Consider the following 21,809-nt stretch of genomic DNA (forward strand, 5'->3'; position numbering starts at 1 on the left):
CCTCCAACATCGGGAACATATTTTCTGCATCTGTCCAATCCTTTAAGAATTTTCTATGTTTCTATGGGATATCCTCTCATCCTTCTAAATCCCAGTGAATACAAGCCCAGTCGACCCATTCTTTCATCATACTGTATGTCAGTACACTAGCACAATACTACACACTGGGGGCAATTTACAATCTTTATAGAAGCCAATTAATCTACAAACCTGCACGTCTTTGGAGTGTGGGAGGAAAATGGAGCACCCGGAGAAAACCCACGCAGGTCACATAGAGAATGTACAAACTCCGTACAGACAGCGCCCGTAGTCAGGATCGAACCTGGGTCTCTGGCACTGTGAGGTAGCAACTCTACCGCTGCGCCACCGTGCCGACCTGAGGTAGCTGATTCCCCGATCCTGGGGAAAACACTGCTGTTGTTCACCTTATCTGTGTCCCTCTATAATCAAACACTCCAGATCACCCAGCCTATCCACTCTCTCCTTCTCACTCAAACCCTTGTCAGCCTGCTCTGCATCCTTTTCACCTGAATGGCATCCTTACTATAGCTGGGTGACCACAACTGTACAATACCCTATACAAGGGCAGCACAGTGCAGGTTCAATCTCTCCTCGGGTACTGTCGATGTCGAGTTATAAGGTCATAAGATCATAAGTAATAGGAGCAGAATTAGGCCATTCGGCCCATTGTCTACTCCACCATTCAATCATGGCTGATCTATCTCTACCTCCTAACCCCATTCTCCTGCCTTCTCCCCATAACCCCTGACCCCCGTACTAATCAAGAATCTATCTATCTCTGCCTTAAAAATATCTACTGACTTGGCCCCTTGACTGAACATGTGGCAAAGAATTCCACAGATTCACCACTCTCTGATAAAAATCTATCTATCTATGCCTTGACTTGTCCTAGACTATCCCAGTAGTGGAAACATCCTCTCCACATCCACTCTATCCAGGCCTTTCACTATTCTGTATGTTTCAATGAGGTCCCCCCCTCATTCTTCTAAACTCCAGCGAGTACAGGCCCAGTGTCAACAAACGCTCATCATATGTTAACCCACTCATTCCTGGGATCATTCTTGTAAACCTCCACTTGACCCTCTCCAGAGCCAGCACATCCTTCCTCAGATATGGTGCCCAAAACTGTTCACAATATTCCAAATGCGGCCTGACCAGCGCCTTATAGAGCCTCAGCATTACATCCCTGTTTTTGTATACAAGCCCTCGTGAAATAAATGCTAGCATTGAGTTTGCTTTCTTTACTACTGATTCGACTTCCAGATTAACTTTTTGGGAATCCTGCACCAGCACTCCCAAGTCCCTTTGCACCTCCGATTTCTGGATTATCTCCCCATTTAGAAAGTAGTCTATGCCTTTATTCCTGCTACCAAAATGCATGACTCCACACTTTGCTACACTATATTCCATCTGCCACTTCTCTGTCCACTCTCCCAACCTGTCCAAGTCCTTCTGCAGAGTCCCTGCTTTCTCTACACTACCTGCCCCTCCACCTATTTTCGTATCATCCGCAAACTTGGCCACAAAGCCTTCAATCCCCTCGTCCAAATCATTAATATACAACGTGAAGAGTAGCGGCCCCAGCACCGACCCCTGCGGAACTCCACTGGTCACTGGCAGCCAACCAGTAAAAGCCCCCTTTATTGCCACTCTTTGTCTTCTGCCATCCAGCCAACCTGCGATCCACGCTAGTATCTGCCCTTTGATACCGTGGGCTCTCATCTTCCTTAGCAGCCTCACGTGTGGCACCTTATCAAAGGCTTTCAGAAAATCTACTTTCTCTGTCCTGCTACTTATTTCCAGCAGATTTGTCAAGTAAGACCTCCCCTTTCACAAAGCTGTGCTGACTTCCGCCTATTTTTTCGTGAATTTCTAAGTACTCCGTAACCTCATCCTTTATAATGGAATCTGAAATCTTACCAACCAGTGAAGCCAGACTAATCGGCCTGTAATTCCCACTGTTCTGCTTTGCTCCCTTCTTGTGCAGCGGGGTAATATTAGCAAATGTCCAAGCATCTGGGACCTAGATGTAAAAGTGTGTAGACCAGATGGGAGGTTTGGTGGAATGTTGGCAGATGGTTGATTGCTGAAGCTTGTACCAAACCGTGGTAACACACCCACCACAACAATGCAACAATCCTCATTGATGATAGGATAGAACTAGAGTGTGGGGATCGCTGGTCGGCTTGGACTCGATGGGCCAAAGGGTCTGTATCCACACTGTATCTCTAAACTTCAAATGTGGTCTCGCCAACATCTTGTACAGCTGCAAAATGACATCCCAACGCCTGTAGATACAAGCAAATGCAGATGGTGGTTTACAGAGTGCTGGTGTAACTCAGCGGGTCAGGCAGCATCTGTGGAGAACATGGATGGGTGACGTTTTGGGTCAGACTTTCTTCACCTATCCATGTTTTCCAGATATGCTGCCTGGCCCACTGAGTTACTCCAACACCTTGTGTCCCCTCACATAATGCCCTGACCGATGAAGGCCAATGTGCCAAAGGTCCTTCAGCACTCTGCCCACTCTGTCACCAGCTTCAGGGACCCCTTGGTGTCTACCCTCCCACAAACTCCCCAGGGCCCAACCGCTTGTGACATGCGTATGACAAGTGTACGCTTTGCTTGTCCATGTGTCCGGTGTGATTGGACTGGGTAGTACACAACCAAAGCTCATCACTGTATCTGGGTACACAGGACAATAATACCCATACACTGTGGAAGGCCGGCCCCGATCTGCATTACCAAAATGCAAAACAAATCGGCAAAAGTCCAAATTGGCCAACAATGTCGATGTTTCTGTAGTGGTTATTACCAAACATCTACAGATGTTGCTGTGTAGGGTGGTGCCAAATGTTACTGTGAAGGACAATGTATAACATACAGATGTTGGTCTGGACATTGTGGAACGGATCCAGATGTCGGTGTGAAGGACATTCCCAGTCTCTGGATGAAATGGTAGGCAGACAGCACAGGTACTCGGGAAGATTCGCTAGCGGCAGGTAAGCACGGGAAGACTCGTGAAGATTTTTCAACATGTTGAAAAATGTCCACGAGAGCCCCGAGTACCGACGAGTGGCCATTACCGTAAATCTCCCAGTTTGAATCAGGGCAAACTCAGGAGAGCTCTTGGAATGAACTCGTACCGTGGGACAGGGCTTTAAGACTGCAAGACTTATTCCTTCTTCCCCTCTGTTATCAGGCTTCTGAACGGTCCTTCCATAAGCTAGGGTACTGTCCGATTCACCTCTACCCCATTGTGGACATTGGACTTTGTCTGTGGAACTGATGCACTACAATGCAGGGAACTATATTCTGCACTCTGTATCTTCCCCTATTGGACTTGCATTTGACTTGAATGTATTTATGTCGGGTATTATCTCACCTGGTTGGATAGCATGCAGGGCAAAGCTTTTCACTGTACCTCGTTACACATGATAATAATGAACTAAACTGTAGCAGTGTGAGGGTGGGTGACGGCCACTCTGCCCATCGTTAACCCTGCTGTACCATTACAGGACACAACGCCTACATCTGCCCGGCCACCAACCAGTGCACCATCGACAAGAACCGCCGCAAGAGTTGCCAGGCCTGCCGACTACGCAAGTGCTACGAGGTTGGCATGATGAAGTCCGGTGAGTGGGGTGGGATCTGTCCATGCAGAGAGCGAGGGGCCGGGGAGGGAGGGGCTGGGGAGGGAGTGTGGGGTCTGCCCCTGCAGTGGGGGATGGGATGTAGGATGGGGAGGATGGAGGGTGGGGAGTGTGATGGGCTCTGTCCATGCGGAGGTAGAGGGGGAGGCAGGTAGGTGGGCTGGGGGGGGGGGGGGGGGAGTAGGGGAGGGGTTTCTGTACATGCTGAGAGTGGGGGGAATGGGCTGTGGGTGTAGAGGGCGGGCTGGGGGTGTGAGTGGGTGGGTTGGGGGTGGGTGATGATCTGAGGGGGCTGCGGGTGTGAGCGGTGGGCTGCGGGTGTGAGCGGTGGGCTGCGGGTGTGCAGGGGGGAGTGGGCTGCGGGTGTGTGGGGGGTGGGCTGCGGGTGTGAGCGGTGGGCTGCGGGTGTGAGCGGTCGGCTGCGGGGGTTTGTGCGGGGGTTTGTGGGGGGGGGTGGGCTGGGGAATGAGTACTGCCACCCCGCTTGAGGACAGCCCAAGGCTGGAATGTCCAACTAGAGCAGCAGAGTCCGCGGGGAGACGGCGGTGATGGAAGTTTACACAATAATGAGTGGCTCAGATAGGATAAACAGTCACAACCATTTCCCCAGGGTGGAAACGTCCAACAATAGAGGGCACAGCTTGATGGTGAGAGGGGGAAAGTGTAAAGAAGATGTGTGATAGATTTTTACCCAGAGGGTGGTGGGTGCCTGGGGAGGTGGTGGAGGCAGATACTATAGTGGTGTTTAACAGGCACATGGATGTGCAGGGAATAGAGGGATGTGGATCACGTGCAGGCAGAGGAGATTAGTTTAACTTGGCATCATGGTCAGTATTGACATTGTGGGCCGAAGGGCCTGTTCCTGTGCTGTCTGTTTACCGTTTTATCCAGAGACTGGGAACAATCTCGAGCAAAACTCAGGAGGATGGGGAGGACTCAGTGGGTCAGGCAGACTCCGTGGCAGGGTGGGGGGGACAGACGACGCCTCAGGTCGGACTGACACACCGTCCGACCAGCAGAGTGGTCAGTGTAAAGTGGGGAGCGAGGGGAGGGGGGGGGAAAGTGGCAGTGGGTGGTCACTGAGTCCCCTCACACCCCCTACCTCCCCCCCTCCCCTCCCCTCCCCCCCCCCTCCCCTGTCCTCCCCCCCTCCCCTCCTCCCCTAACCCCCCCCCCCATTCCCATGTCCTCCCTCCCCTCCCCTCCCCCCCCTCCCCTCCCCCTCCCCTCCCATCCCCTCCCCCTTCATGCCCTCCCCTCACCTGTCCCCCCCTCCCCTCTCCCCCCCCCTCCCCTCCCCTGTCCCCCCCTCCCCCCCTCATCCCCTCCCCTCCCCTAACCTCACCCCCCCATGTCCTCCCCCCTCACCCCCCCTCCATTTCCCCTCCCATCCCCTCCATTCCCCTCCCCTCCCCTCCATTCCCCTCCCCTCATCCCCCCTGCCCTCCATTCCCCTCCCCTCACCCCCCCTCCCCTCCCTTCCCCCCCCCCCCCTCCATCCCCCCCTCCCCTCCATTCCCCTCCCCTCCCCCTCTGTGGGCTCTGCTTGTTTTCCCAGCTGTTGCTGTCCCCCTAGTGGTGCCCTGCATGGGGGGGGGAAGATGGATGGTGTCTGAGGCAGTCGCCAGGGAGAGGCCCCTCCATGTCGACACGCCCATTCCATTCCCAGCTGGCTCCTCTCCCCTCCCCTCTCCCCGTCTCTCTCTCCCTCCCCCCGCACACAGCTCCCTCCCCCCCCTGTCAGCCCAAGCTCCCCTCCCCCCCCCCCCCCCCCCTCCACACACCCCTCCTACCAGGGGTCACAGACTCCGACTCGCCCAGACGGGGGAGAGGTTTGTCCAGACAGACGCCGGACAACCTGTGGAATTCCCAGCCCAATAATCACTCTCAAACATCACAAACAAAGCCAGCGACGTGGAATGTGGAACAAAACACAAACGCTGGATGTGGTACCTGTACAAACACACACACACATCACTGGGGCAGGGACAGGCACGGCCTGGATCACTGGGAGAGGTGGACAGACTTGCATTGTTTTCTCTGGAACATCGTAGGCTGAGGGGAGACCTATGAACCTATGGTCTCCCCTCAGCCTACGATATTCCAGAGACAATAAAGTCCAGAGAGTAGATAAAATTATCAGGTCTCGGAAGGAATTGCAGATGCTGGTTTACACCGAAGATAGACCCAGAGTGCTGGAGTAACTCAGCGGGTCAGGCAGCATCTGCGGAGAACATGGATAGGTGACGTTTTGTGTCATGACCCTTCAGACCAGAATCCCTCACCTACCCATGTCCTCCACAGATGCTGCCTGACCCGCTGAGTTACTCCAGCACTCTGTGAAACGTCACCTACCCATGTCCTCCACAGATGCTGCCTGATCCACTGAGTTACTCCAGCACTCTGTGGCCATAGCAGTTTACCTATACAGAGATGTGTACAGGGTGACTCGTTTTTGTAATTCTCAACCCAAGACAGTCTGGCTCTGAGTAGGCACACGATAGAGATTGCCAGTGAATACAGGAGGTGGTGGAGGCAGATACGATAGTGGTGTTTAAGAGGCTTTTAGACAGGCACATGGATATGCAGGGAATGGAGGGATATGGATCACCTGCGGGCAGTGATCAGTATAACTTCATGTTCAACATAGACATTTAGTGTTCTTTAGTTTTAGTTTTTCATCTTGGTGATACAGCGTAGAAACAGGCCCGACCAGCGATCACCCCGCACACTAGCACTATCCTACACACTAGGGATGATTTACAATCTTTAAGAGAGATTTAACAGAGAGTTAGATAGAGCTCTAGGGACTAGTGGAGTTAAGGGATATGGGGAGAAGGCAGGCGCGGGTTATTGATAGGGGACGATCAGCCATGATCACAATGAATGGCGGTGCTGGCTTGAAGGGCCGAATGCCCTCCTCCTGCACCAATTTTCTATGTTTCCGTGTTTACCGAAGTCAATTAAGTTACCAACCTGCACGTCTTTGGAGTGTGGGAGGAAACCGGAGCACCCGGACAAAAACCCACATAGGTCACGGGGAAAACGTGTAAACTCCATACAGACACCGCCCGTAGTCAGGATCAAACCCGGGTCTCTGGCGCTGTGAGGCAGAAACTCTACCGCTGTGCCACCGAGACACTCCTGTGCTGTTTGATGTTCTCTGTCGAGAGGGTGGTGAAGAGGGGATGGGACAAGGCCTGCTTTTGTTGGTCAGGGCCTATAGTGAAGTTGAGAAGTGATGTTTTTAAGAAGGAACTGCAGATGCTGGAAAATCGAAGGTAGACAAAAGTGCTGGAGAAACTCAGCGGGTGAGGCAGCATCTATGGAGCGAAGGGAATAGGCAACGTTTTGGGCCGAAACCCTTCTTCAGACGGGTGTGGAGGGTTCTCGCCCCACCACTCCCACACCAGTCTGAAGAAGGGTCTCGACCCGAAACGTCACCTATTCCTTCGCTCCATAGATGCTGCCTCACCCGCTGAGTTTCTCCAGCACTTTTGTCCACCATCGATTGTTCCAGCATCTGCAGTTCCTTCTTCAACATGAAAGTGGGCGGCATTGTAGATAACGAAGATGGTCGTGGGAGGCTGCAGCGGGATCTTGTCTGAATGGCCAGGCGGGCTGAGAGATGGTTGATGGAATTTAATACAGAGATGCACGGTCTAACATGGGCAGGACCGATACGGTGAATGGTCGGCCTCTGGGTCGTGTTGGAGAGCAGAGGGATCTAGGAGTACAGGTGCATAGTTCCTTGAAGGTCGAGGCGCAGGTAGGCAGGAGCGTCAAGTGGGCCTGTCAACATTATCACAGTTAGAGTTATCAGAAATAAAAGGGCACAGGTTTAAGATGAGAGAAAAGAAGTGAAAGGCTCTGCCCGGGGTGAGGATCAAGGCACCCTGGTGTGGGGGTCAGGGCACCCTGGGGTGGGGATCAGGGCACCCTGGGGTGGGGGTCAGGCACCCTAGGGTGGGGATCAGGGCACCTTGGGGTGAGGATCAGGGCACCCTGGTGTGGGGGTCAGGGCACCCTAGGGTGGGGATCAGGGCACCCTAGGGTGGGGTTCAGGGCACCCTAGGGTGGGGTCAGGGCACCCTGGGGTGGGGTCAGGCGCCCTAGGGTGGGGGGGCCAGGGCACCCTAGGGTGGGGTCAGGGCACCCTAGGGTGGGGTTCAGGGCACCCTGGGGGGGGGGTCAGGCACCCTGGGGTGGGGTCAGGCACCCCTCCCCCTCCTGGGGTCAGGGCACCCTGGGGTGGGGTCAGGGCACCCTGGGGTGGGGTCAGGCACCCTAGGGCTGGGGGTGGGGGTGGGCACCCTGGGGTGGGGTCAGGGCACCCTGGGGTGGGGGTCAGGCACCCTAGGGTGGGGGGTCAGGGCACCCTGGGGTGGGGATCAGGGAACCCTGGGGTGGGAAGGAGGGACGGGGGGTCCTTGTCTCCAGGCGTGAGTGGGTGGGATGTGGGGAATCCTCTTGTCTGCTCACTAACTCACACTCTCCCTCTCTCTCCCCTCCCCCCTCCTTACCTCTCCCTCCCCCCCCCCCCTTGCCCCTCTCTCCCCTCCTTCCTCTCTCCCTCCCACCTCACCCCACTCCCCCCTTCTCACCCCGGTTCCCCTCTCTCCTCTCTCTTCCCCCCCCCATCTCCCTCCCCCCCTCCCCCCCCCACTCTCCCCCCTCCCCCCCCCCCCTTCCCCCTCTCTCTGCCCCACAGACCCCCGCCGGGACCCTCCCCTAGTTACCCGGCTGAGCCGGCAGAGCCGGCTGGGGCTGGGGCTGGGGGTGGGGATGGGGGTGGTGGGGGGGGTGGGGATGGGGGTGGGGGGGGTAGCCGCGGGAGGGGGCAAGGTCCGCCGGGTGGTGGAGGGGGTTCCTCCCCCGGGAGGGGCGCTGGGACCCCTGGCCCCGGAGCGGCTGCTGACCTCCCTGCTGGAGGCCGAGCCCCCCAATATCTACTCGCCTCAGTCACCCCAACAAACCCTACCCGAGGCGTCCATGATGATGTCCCTCACCAACCTTGCCGACCGAGAGCTCGTGCACATGATCGCCTGGGCCAAGAAGGTGCCAGGTAATACCCTGCTCCCCCTCCCTCCCCTCCCCTCCTCCCCCTCCCCCCCTCCCCTCTCCCCCTCCCCCCTCCACTCTCCCCCTCCTCCTCCTCTCTCCCCGTTCCTCTCCCCCTCCCTCCTCTCTGTGGGTGGGTGGTTGTGTATGCGGTGTGTGTGTGGGTGGGTGGGGGGTGGGTCGGTGGGTTCGATGTGTGTGTATGGGGTGGGTGTGTGGGGTATGGGGTGTGTGTATGGGGTGGGTGGGGTGGTGATGGGGGTGTGTGGGGTGTGTATGGGGTGGGTAGGGGTGGGTGGATGGGGTGGGGGGTGGTGTCGGTGGTGTTCGATGTGTGTGTGTGTATGGGTGTGTGTATGGGGTGAGTGGGGATGGGTGGGTGTGTGTGGGGGGGGTGTGTGTGTATGGGGGGTGTGTGTATGGGGTGGGTGTGTGTGGGTGGTGTGGGTGTGTGTATGGGGTGTGTGTATGGGGTGGGTGGGTGATGTGGTGGGTGGGGTGTGTGTATGGGGGTGAGTGAGTGGGGTGGGTGTGTGGGTGGGTGGGTGTGTGTGTGTGTGTGGGTGGGTGTGTGGGTGTGTGGGATGTGTGTGTGTATGGGGTGTGTGTGTATGGGGTGTGTGTGTGTATGGGGGTGTGTGTATGGGGTGGGTGGTATGTGGTGGGGGGTGTGTGTATGGGGTGTGTGTATGGGGTGTGTGTGTGTGTGTATGGGGTGTGTGTGAGGTGTGTGGGGTGGTGTGTATGGGGTGGGTGTGTGGGGGGGTGTGGGGTGGTGTGTGTATGGGGTGTATGGTGTGTATGGGGTGGGTGGGGGGGTGTGTGTATGGGGTGTGTGTATGGGGTGGGTGTGTGTGGGGTGGGTGGGTGGGGTGTGTGTATGGGTGGGTGTGGGTGTGTGTGTAGGGGGTGTGTGTGTATGGGTGTGTGTGTGTATGTGTATGGGGTGTGTGTATGTGGTGGGTGTGTGTATGGTGGGTGTGTGTGTATGGGGTGGGTGTGGGTGGTGTGTGTATGGGGTGTGTGTATGGGGTGGGTGTGTATGGGGTGTGTGTATGGGTGTGTGTGTGGGGGGGTGTATGGGGGTGTGTATGGGGTGGGTGTGGGGGGTGTGTGTGTATGGGTGTGTGTATGGGGTGGGTGTGTGTATGGGGTGTATGTATGGGGTGGGTGGGTGACGTGTAGAGGTGACCGTGTGTCTTCCTGCAGGGTTTGTGGAGCTGGACCTACACGACCAGGTACAGCTGCTGGAGTGCTGCTGGCTGGAGGTGCTGATGGTGGGCTTGATGTGGAGGTCCATGGATTACCCCGGCAAGCTGCTCTTTGCCCCCGACCTCATCCTCGACAGGTTAGTGTGGCCCCAACACTTCCCTTCCCATCCCCCCAAACACCAGCCCTTGTCTGGCACTTACAGGCTTGGACTCACTGCCCGGTGCCTCGGTGCCTCAGTGTCTTATAGTCTTATAGAGTCTTATAGAGCCTGAGTCATAGGGTCATAGACAATAGACAATAGGTGCAGGAGTAGGCCATTTGGCCCTTCGAGCCAGCACCGCCATTAATTGTGATCATGGCTGATCATCCACAATCAGTACCCCGTTCCTGCCTTCTCCCCATATCCCCTGACTCCATTATCATTAAGAGCCCTATCTAGCTCTCACTTGAAAGCATCCAGAGAACCTGCCTCCGCCGCCCTCTGAGGTAGAGAATTCCACGTCTTAGACATGGAGTCTTAGAGCACAGAACAGGCCCTTCAGCCCTACCTGTTCATGCTGACCAACATGCCCCATTACACGAGCCCCACCTGCCTGCGTTCATATCCCTCTAAACCTGTCCTATCCATGTACCTGTCCAAATGTCTTTTCAATGTGTTACAGTGCTGAGTGCAGAGAAGTTTCATGAAGGATGTTGCCAGGTCTCGAGGGCCTGAGCTACAGGGAGAGGTTTGGGCAGGCTGGGACTTTAATCCATGGAGTGCAGGAGGATGAGGGGTGATCTGTTCGAGGTGTATAAAATCATGAGAGGAATAGATCGTGTCGGCACTTAGCCTACCCCCAGGGGCCTGATGGTCTGCATCCCAGAGTACTCAAGGAGCTGGCCCTAGAAATCGTGGATGCATTGGTGATCATTTTCCAATGTTCTCTCGACTCTGGATCAGTTCCTGTGGACTGGAGGGTAGCCAATGTAACTCAATTTTTTAGAAATGAAGGAGAGAGAAAACTGGGAATTAAAGACCAGTTAGCCTTACATCGGTAGTGAGGAAGATGCTGGAGTCGATTATTAAAGATGTTATCGCATTTGGAAAGCAGTGACAGGATCGTCAAAGTCACCATGGATTTATGAAGGGGAAATCATGCTTGACTAATCTTCTGGAATTTTTTGAGGATGTAACAAGTAGAATGGATAAGGGAGGCAGATTATTATCTGAATACTGTCAGATTAGGAGAATGGGAGGTGCAACGAGACCTGGGTGTCCTTGTACATCAGTCACTGAAAGTAAGCATGCAGGTACAGCAGGCAGTAATGAAAGCCAATGGCATGTTGGCCTTCATTGCGAGAGGATTTGAGTTTAGGAGCAAGGAGGTTCTACTGCAGTTGTACAAACCCTGGTGAGACCACACCTGGAGTATTGTGTGCAATTTCGGTGAGAGGGGATCTTACAAAAACATATAACATTCTTGGAGGATTGGACAGGGTAGATGCAGGAAAAATGGCCCCGATGTTGGCGGAGTCCAGAACCAGGGGACACAGTTTAAGAATATGGGGTAGATCATTTAGGACTGTGATGAGGAAATACTTTTTCACCCAGAGAGTTGTGAATCTGTGGAATTCTCTGCCACAGAAGGCAGTGGAGGCCGATTCACTGGATGTGTTCAAGAGAGACTTAGATTTAGCTTTTAGGGCTAAAGGAATCAAGGGATATGGGGAAACAGGGTTCTGAGTTTGGATGATCGGCCATGATCATATTGAATGATGGTGCTGGCTCGAAGGGCTGAATGGCCTACTCCTGCACTATGTTTCTATGTTTCAGTCTCTTGCCCAGAGTAGGAGAATTGAGAACCAGAGGACATGGGCTTAAAGTGAGAGGGGAAAAGATGTAATAGTAATCTGAGGGGTAACTTTTCCATACATAGGGTGGTGGGTGTATGGAACAAGCTGCCGGAGGAGGTAGTTGAGGCTGGGACGATCGCAATGTTTAAGACGCAGTTAGACAGGTATATGGATAGGACAGGTTTAGAGGGACAGTATATGGGCCAAACGCAGGCCGGTTGGACAAGTGTAGCTGGGACATGTTGGCCAGTGTGGGCAAGATGGGCCGAAGGGCCTGTCTCCACGCTGTATCACTCTGCGACTCTTTCAGCCGCTCTTCCATTATCCACTCCCTCTCTCCTTCTCCCCATCTACCTCTCCCTTTGCCCACTCCCTCTCTCTTTCTGCTCCTCTCCTCTCCTACCCTCCCTCCCTCCCTCTTGCCCTCCCCTTCTCCCTCTCTCCCCTTACTCATTCCTTCTCTCTCTCTCTTTCTCTCTCCCGCTCCCCACTGCCTTCGACTGCTATGCCTGTCACTGTGTCAGGCCAGTCGTAGTGGACGGTCACAGTGTGACGCCAGGTTTAGTGGACGGTCACAGTGTGACGCCAGGTTTAGTGGACGGTCACAGTGTGACGCCAGGTTTAGTGGACGGTCACTGTGTGACGCCAGGTTTAGTGGATGGTCACTGTGTGACGCCAGTCGTAGTGGACGGTCACTGTGTGACGCCAGTCGTAGTGGACGGTCACTGTGTGACGCCAGGTTTAGTGGACGGTCACAGTGTGACGCCAGGTTTAGTGGACGGTCACAGTGTGACGCCAGGTTTAGTGGACGGTCACTGTGTGACGCCAGGTTTCGTGGACGGTCACTGTGTGACGCCAGGTTTAGTGGATGGTCACTGTGTGACGCCAGTCGTAGTGGACGGTCACTGTGTGACGCCAGGTTTAGTGGACGGTCACTGTGTAATGCCAGTCGTAGTGGACAGTCACTGTGTGACGCGAGGTTTAGTGAACGGTCACTGTGTGACGCCAGTCGTGGTGGACGGTCACTGTGTGACGCCAGGTTTAGTGAACGGTCACTGTGTGACGCCAGGTTTCATGGACAGTCACTCTTGGTCTGTGCGAAGTTGAGCAAATTCTGATTCTTGTTTTGATGCCAAGGGAACGGTTTGTTCATTTAGAAATCAGTGGAATAGACTTGATGTGTGAGACTTGCTGTGGGCCCAAGGTTTGTGTTTGACTTGGCTACAGATGCTGGCTGGGAGCGTTGACTATTTATTCAGCATCATTAGCGCAGCCTGGCCCAGCGCGGAGAGTTCCTGTAGACCATGTATCCCAGTAGCTAATGGACCAAGAGCACCGCCATTAACACCACAAATGGCCACTCATTACCACAAGCCAAACACCCCCTGCCGCACACTCCCCACCCACCGCCCACTCTCCCCGTCGTCAGGCTATGGGTGACTAACACCTTCCCTCTCACCCCTCTCTCTCTCTCTCTCTCCAGTTTGCACGTCATCCCCGTGACCGCGTGGGGTTCCTCCAGTGCCACTGCTTCCCCGTCCTGCCGGTTTGTGCGATTTTGAGACCCCTCTCCATCTCTCCACCCCTCACCTCCTATCTCTGTTTCTCTTTCTGTCTCTCTCTGTCTCTCTCTGTCTCTCTCTGTCTCTCTCTGTCTCTCTGTGTCTCTCTCTCTCTCTCTCTCTCTCTGTCTCTCTCGGTCTCTGTCTCTCTCTCTGGCTCTCCCTGTTTCTCCCTGTCTCTCCCTATCTTGGTCTGTCTGTCTGTCTGTCTCTCTCTCTCTCTGTCTCCTTCTCTTTCTCTGTCTGTCTCTCTCTGTTTCTCTGTCCTTCTCTCACTCTATCCCATGTGTCTCAATGTTCCCCTCTGTCCCCCTGACCTCTCCTGCTCCCTGACCTTTGCGCCCCGACCTCTGTCCCCAATTGTGGAATTATTTGCCACAGACGGATGTGGAGGCCAAGTCTGTGGATATATTTAAGACGGAGATAGATAGATTTTTGATTAGTACGGGTGTCAAAGGTTTATGGGGTGAAGGCAGGAGAATGGAGTTACTAGAGAGAGATAGATCAGCCATGATTGAATGGTAGAGTAGATGATGGGTCGAATGGCCTAATTCTGGTCCAGTGTGACGAGCTGATACTGATACTGATACTGACGTTGATACTGATACTGATGCTGATACTGATACTGATACTGATACTGATGCTGATACTGACGTTGATACTGATACTGATGCTGATACTGATACTGATACTGATACTGATACTGATACTGACGTTGATACTGATACTGATACTGATACTGATACTGATACTGATACTGATACTGATACTGACGTTGATACTGATACTGATACTGATACTGATACTGATGATACTGATACTGATGCTGATACTGATACTGATACTGACGTTGATACTGATAGTGATACTGATACTGATACTGATACTGACGTTGATACTGATACTGATATTGATACTGATACTGATGCTGATACTGATACTGATACTGATATTGATACTGATACTGATACTGACGCTGATACTGATACTGATGCTGATACTGAACACCAGGGACACCACTGGCAGCCCCACCAACAGTCTGTCTGTTCATCTTTTTTTGTTATTTTCAGTGTGTTTAAACAGTTTGTGTGAATATTCTCCGGTTGTTTTTTATGTGGAGGGGGGGGGGTGGGGGGTGGGGGGGTCGGGGGGAAACTATTTTTCAATCTCTTACCTTGCCGGAGATGCGATTGTTTTCTGGATCGTATCTCCGGTCGTTCTGCGGACTAACATCATGGATCTGGAGGCCTTGTTCGAGACTGACTTTGAACTGCACCACGGGGCATGGACTTAACATCGGAGCCGATTCCTTGCCTGGGATCAATTCGGACCGTGGCCTGCAGACTTTACCATCGAGAGCTCGCAGTCTCGGGAGAGGCGGTAGATGTCGGGAGCTAAAAACGACGCGGAAGGATCCTGAGCCAGAGTCCGAGCGCTCGGCGCGGGGGAGCTGAGATCCCCCCAATGCAAGAGTTTGATCGCCCCGACGCATGGCCCTGAACGCCCACCCGCTACCGGAGAAGATCATCCCATCAACGGAGGGCTCGAGGCTCCCAACAAAGAACAAAGAAGAGACTTGAACTTTTTTTTCTCCTTCCATCACAGTGAAGAACATGGAGGAGTCACTGTGGTGGATGTTTATCTTAAAATGTGTTTTGTGTGTTCCGTTGCTTTTTATTTGTATGACTGACTTGGCAAATTAAATTCCTCGTATGTTGCAAAACATACTTGGCTAATAAAGCAGTATTGTATTGTACTGATACTGGTGCTGATACTGGTGTGGATACTGATACTGGTGTTGATACTGGTGTTGATATTGGTGCTGATACTGATACTGGGATTGATACTGGTGCTGATACTGGTGTTGATACTGGTGCTGATACTGGTGCTGATACTGGTGCTGATACTGGTTTCGATACTGATACTGGTGTTGATACGTGTTGATACTGGTGTTGATACTGGTGTTGATACTGGTTTTGATACTGATACTGGTGTTGATACTGGTGTTGATACTGGTGTTGATACTGATACTGGTGCTGATACTGGTGCTGATACTGGTGCTGATACTGGTTTCGATACTGATACTGGTGTTGATACGTGTTGATACTGGTGTTGATACTGGTGTTGATACTGGTTTTGATACTGATACTGGTGTTGATACTGATACTGGTGCTGATACTGGTGTTGATACTGGTGTTGATACTGATGTTGATACTGATGCTGATACTGATACTGGTATTGATACTGGTGCTGATACTGGTGTTGATACTGGTGCTGATACTGATACTGGTATTGTACTGGTGTTGATACTGGTGTTGATACTGGTGCTGATACTGGTGCTGATACTGGTGTTGATACTGGTGTTGATACTGGTGTTGATACTGGTGCTGATACTGGTGATGATACTGGTGATGATACTGATACTGGTGTTGACACTGATACTGGTGCTGATATTGGTGCTGAGACTTGTGCTAATACTGGTGTCGATACGTGTTGTTATTGGTGTTGATACAGATACTGGTGCTGATACTGATATTGGTGCTGATACAGATACTGGTGCTGATACTGATATTGTTGATACTGATACTGGTGTTGATATTGATACTGGTACTGATACTGGTGTTGATACTGGTGTTGATATTGATATTGGTGCTGATACTGATACTGTTCCTGATACTGGTGTTGATACTAGTGTTGATACCGATACTGGTATTGATACTGATGCTGATATTGGTGTTGATACTGATACTTGTGCTAATACTAATGCTGGTGTTGATACTAATACTGGCGTTGATACTGGTGCTGATACTGGTGCTGATACTGCTGCTGATACTGGTGTTGATACTTATACTGTTCCTGTTACTGATACTAGTGTTGATACTGATATTGGTGATGATACTGGTGCTGATACTGGTGTTGATAATGATACTGGTGTTGATACTGGTGTTAATGCTGGTGTTGATAATGTTGTTGTTGATACTCATGTTGATACTGGTGCTGATACTGATACTGGTGTTGATACTGATACTGGTGTTGATACTGGTGTTGATGCTGGTGTTGAACTGGTGTTGATACTGATACTGGTGCCGATACCGGTGCTGATACTGGTGCTGATACTGGTGTTGATACTGGTTTTGATACTGATACTGGTGTTGATACTGGTGTTGATACTGATACTGGTGCTGATACTGGTGCTGATACTGGTGTTGATACTGGTTTTGATACTGATACTGGTGTTGATACTAGTGTTGATACTGGTGCTGATACTGGTGTTGATACTGGTTTTGATACTGATACTGGTGTTGATACTGGTGTTGATACTGATGTTGAAACTGGTGCTGATACTGGTGTTGATATTGGTGCTGATACTAATACTGGTGTTGATACCGATACTGGTGCTGATACTGGTACTGGTATTGATACTGGTGCTCATACTGGTGTTGGTACTGATTTTGGAGCTAATACTGATACTGGTGTTGATACTGATACTGGTGTTGATACTGGTGCTGATACTGGTGTTGATACTGATACTGTTCCTGACTGGTGTTAATACTGATACTGGTGTTGATACTGGTGCTGATACTGGTGCTGATACTGATACTGGCGTTGATACTGATATTGGTTCTGATACTGATACAGGTGTTAATGCTGGTGTTGATACTGGTGTTGACACTGGTGCTGATACTGATGCTGATACTGGTGCTGATACTGATACTGGTGCTGATACTGGTGCTGATACTGATACTGGTGTTGATACTGATACTGGTGCTGATACTGGTGTTGATACTGGTGCTGATACTGGTGTTGATACTGGTGTTGAACTGGTTTTGATACTGGTGTTGATACTGGTGCTGATACTGGTGTTGATACTTGTGTTGATACTGGTGCTGATACTGGTGTTGATACTGGCGCTGATACTGGTGTTGATACTGGTGTTGATACTGATACTGGTGTTGATATTGGTCTGATACTGGTGCTGATACTGGTGCTGATACTGATGCTGATACTGGTGCTGATACTGATACTGGTGCTGATACTGATACTGGTGCTGATACTGGTGCTGATACTGATACTGGTGTTGATACTGATACTGGTGCTGATACTGGTGTTGATACTGGTGCTGATACTGGTGTTGATACTGGTGTTGAACTGGTTTTGATACTGGTGTTGATACTGGTGCTGATACTGGTGTTGATACGTGTTGATACTAGTGCTGATACTGGTGTTGATACTGGCGCTGATACTGGTGTTGATACTGGTGTTGATACTGATACTGGTGTTGATATTGGTCTGATACTGGTGCTGATACTGGTATTGATACTGGTGTTGATACTGGTGCTAATACTGGTGTTGATACTGGTGCTGATACCGATACTGGTGTTGATACCGATACTGTTGTTGGTACTGGTGCTCATACTGGTGTTGGTACCGATTCTGGAGCTAATACTGATACTGGTGTTGATACTGATACTGGTGTTGATACTGGTGCTGATACTGGTGTTGATACTGATACTGTTCCTGACTGGTGTTAATACTGATACTGGTGTTGATACTGGTGCTGATACTGGTGCTGATACTGATACTGGCGTTGATACTGATATTGGTTCTGATACTGATACAGGTGTTAATGCTGGTGTTGATACTGGTGCTGATACTGGTGTTGATACTGATACTGTTCCTGACTGGTGTTAATACTGATACTGGTGTTGATACTGGTGCTGATACTGGTGCTGATACTGATACTGGCGTTGATACTGATATTGGTTCTGATACTGATACAGGTGTTAATGCTGGTGTTGATACTGGTGTTGACACTGGTGCTGATACTGATGCTGATACTGGTGCTGATACTGGTGTTGATACTGGTGTTGAACTGGTGTTGATACTGGTGTTGATACTGGTGCTGATACTGGTGTTGATACTGGTGTTGATACTGGTGCTGATACTGGTGTTGATACTGATACTGGTGCTGATACTGGTGTTGATACTGGTGCTGATACTGGTGTTGATACTGGTGTTGAACTGGATTTGATACTGGTGTTGATACTGGTGCTGGTGTGTTGATACTGGTGCTGATACTGGTGTTGATACTGGTGCTGATACTGGTGTTGATACTGGTGTTGATACTGATACTGGTGTTGATATTGGTCTGATACTGGTGCTGATACTGGTATTGATACTGGTGTTGATACTGGTGCTGATACTGGTGTTGATACTGATACCGATACTGGTGTTGATACCGATACTGTTGTTGATACTGGTGTTGATATTGGTGATGATACTGATACTGTTCCTGATACTGACACTGGTGTTGATACTGGTGCTGATACTGGTGTTGATATTGGTGCTGATACTGGTGCTGATACTGATGCTGGTGTTGATACTGATACTGGGGTTGATATTGATGCTGATACTGATACTGGTGTTGATACTGATACTGGTGTTGATATTGATGCTGATACTGATATTGGTGTTGATACTGATGCTGATACTGGTGTTGATATTGGTGCTGATACTGGTGTTGATACTGATGCTGATACTGGTGTTGATATTGGTGCTGATACTGATACTGGTGTTGATACTGATGATGATACTGGTGTTGATATTGGTGCTGATACTGATACTGGTGTTGATACTGATGCTGATACTGGTGTTGATACTGGTGCTGATACTGGTGTTGATATTGGTGCTGATACTGGTGTTGATACTGATGCTGATACTGGTGTTGACACTGGTGCTGATACTGATGCTGGTACTGGTGTTGATACTGATACTGGTGTTGATACTGATGCTGATACTGGTGTTGATACTGATGCTAATACTGGTGTTGATATTCGTGCTGATACTGATACTGGTGTTGATACTGGTGCTGATACTGGTGTTGATACTGGTGCTGATACTGGTGTTGATATTGATGCTGATACTGATACTGGTGTTGATACTGGTGCTGATACTGGTGCTGATACTGATACTGGCGTTGATACTGATATTGGTTCTGATACTGATACAGGTGTTAATGCTGGTGTTGATACTGGTGTTGACACTGGTGCTGATACTGATGCTGATACTGGTGCTGATACTGGTGTTGATACTGGTGTTGATACTGGTTTTGATACTGGTGTTGATACTGGTGCTGATACTGGTGTTGATACTTGTGTTGATACTGGTGCTGATACTGGTGTTGATACTGATACTGGTGCTGATACTGGTGTTGATACTGGTGCTGATACTGGTGTTGATACTGGTGTTGAACTGGTTTTGATACTGGTGTTGATACTGGTGCTGATACTGGTGTTGATACTTGTGTTGATACTGGTGCTGATACTGGTGTTGATACTGGCGCTGATACTGGTGTTGATACTGGTGTTGATACTGATACTGGTGTTGATATTGGTCTGATACTGGTGCTGATACTGGTATTGATACTGGTGTTGATACTGGTGCTAATACTGGTGTTGATACTGGTGCTGATACCGATACTGGTGTTGATACCGATACTGTTGTTGATACTGGTGTTGATATTGGTGATGATACTGATACTGTTCCTGATACTGACACTGGTGTTGATACTGGTGCTGATACTGGTGTTGATATTGGTGCTGATACTGGTGCTGATACTGATGCTGGTGTTGATACTGATACTGGGGTTGATATTGATGCTGATACTGATACTGGTGTTGATACTGATACTGGTGTTGATATTGATGCTGATACTGATATTGGTGTTGATACTGATGCTGATACTGGTGTTGATATTGGTGCTGATACTGGTGTTGATACTGATGCTGATACTGGTGTTCATATTGGTGCTGATACTGATACTGGTGTTGATACTGATGATGATACTGGTGTTGATATTGGTGCTGATACTGATACTGGTGTTGATACTGATGCTGATACTGGTGTTGATACTGGTGCTGATACTGGTGTTGATATTGGTGCTGATACTGGTGTTGATACTGATGCTGATACTGGTGTTGACACTGGTGCTGATACTGATGCTGGTACTGGTGTTGATACTGATACTGGTGTTGATACTGATGCTGATACTGGTGTTGATACTGATGCTGATACTGGTGTTGATATTCGTGCTGATACTGATACTGGTGTTGATACTGGTGCTGATACTGGTGTTGATACTGGTGCTGATACTGGTGTTGATATTGATGCTGATACTGATACTGATGTTGACACTGGTGCTGATACTGGTGTTGATACTGATGCTGGTGTTGATATTGATGCTGATACTGGTGTTGATATTGGTGCTGATACTGATACTGGTGCAGCTACTGATACTGGTGTTGATACTGATACTGGTGTTGATACTGGTGTTGATACTGGTGCTGATACTGATACTGGTGTTGATACTGATACTGGTGTTGATACCGATACTGGTGTTGATACTGATACGATACTGGTGTTGATACCGGTAGGTATGTTACAAAACTTACCTTCAGCGGTGCTGCAATTCTGCCACTGGCCGTGTGCGCGATTTTGGCACGTTTGAGGGGGGGTGGGGGGGGGGCGGGGTTAAAACGGGGTTTTTTTTCCCTACCTGGTCCTGAATTATATTTGTTGGAGTGCAAGTTTTTGCTAAAGAATCATTCCTACGGCCGTTCTGTGTGGTTTTTTTTTAATTCACCCGACAAGTTAATTGCTGAAGTGATTTTAAAATCAGCTTCTGAAGCCGTCAATGCCGACAACTGGGATGGATTTTATGGAGGATCAGGTAAAAGAAAGTAGGCTATTTTTATGTATAAAAGTGTTTCTTAACATGTATTTAATTCACATTTTAAGTTGCGAAACGGTGATTTTTTCCCCCCCCGACCGAACCGGCAGCGTATTTGCTGCCGATATAGGGGACTAAATTCACTGCAGCCTGAACGTTCCAAATGGTCCCGTTCCAGAAAATCCCACTCGCAAGCTGATTTAAATGGCCATTAATTTACAGGTATCAAACATTAAATTCCTTCCATTTGGCCTATAAACCCATGACAATGAGATTTAAAAATTGTTATATTTGAATTCTTGTGTGAATGTTATTTGGACACAGGCTATTTAAAAATGTTAATCTATTCTTAAGAAATGGATAGATGTTTAGATCTAGTAATTGTATTTTGTAATTAGCTACAAATAGGTAATTAACTAATTATATGCTTTAATTTCAAGTCATCGAAGTAAGATTGTTTCATATTTGTTTCAGAATGCTTCAATCTATAATAACTGATCATTTCTTTCAGTTCTCTTAAATTTTAAGAAGTTTATCGGCTTTTAAATGTTCTCGATCACAGCTTTTGTGTTAAGTCAATGAAAACGCAATAGGGAACAAGATGCTAATTTCCGAGTATGAAAATGGCCATAACATTTTTAATACTGAAGATATGAAAGTGAATTAGGTGTCAAAATAAACTACTTTTTATGCTTTATTTGATGGGATAAATTGAAGACTTGATTTTTAAAATCT

At 50.0% G+C, this 21,809-nt stretch overlaps 1 protein-coding gene across 1 annotated transcript in view; it reads left to right on the forward strand.

The window, feature by feature from the left end:
- esr2a (estrogen receptor 2a) overlaps window positions 1-21,809 on the forward strand; it is an 85,048-nt gene that overhangs the window by 44,109 nt on the left and 19,130 nt on the right. The window contains exons 4-6 of the mRNA XM_055640263.1: window positions 3,540-3,656; window positions 8,386-8,739; window positions 9,945-10,083. Of these exons, the coding sequence (XP_055496238.1) occupies window positions 3,540-3,656; window positions 8,386-8,739; window positions 9,945-10,083 (610 nt within the window). The remainder of the gene's footprint in view (window positions 1-3,539; window positions 3,657-8,385; window positions 8,740-9,944; window positions 10,084-21,809) is intronic.

Source organism: Leucoraja erinacea, chromosome 9 (genome assembly GCF_028641065.1).
Source record: "Leucoraja erinacea ecotype New England chromosome 9, Leri_hhj_1, whole genome shotgun sequence".
Lineage (NCBI taxonomy): Eukaryota > Metazoa > Chordata > Chondrichthyes > Rajiformes > Rajidae > Leucoraja > Leucoraja erinaceus.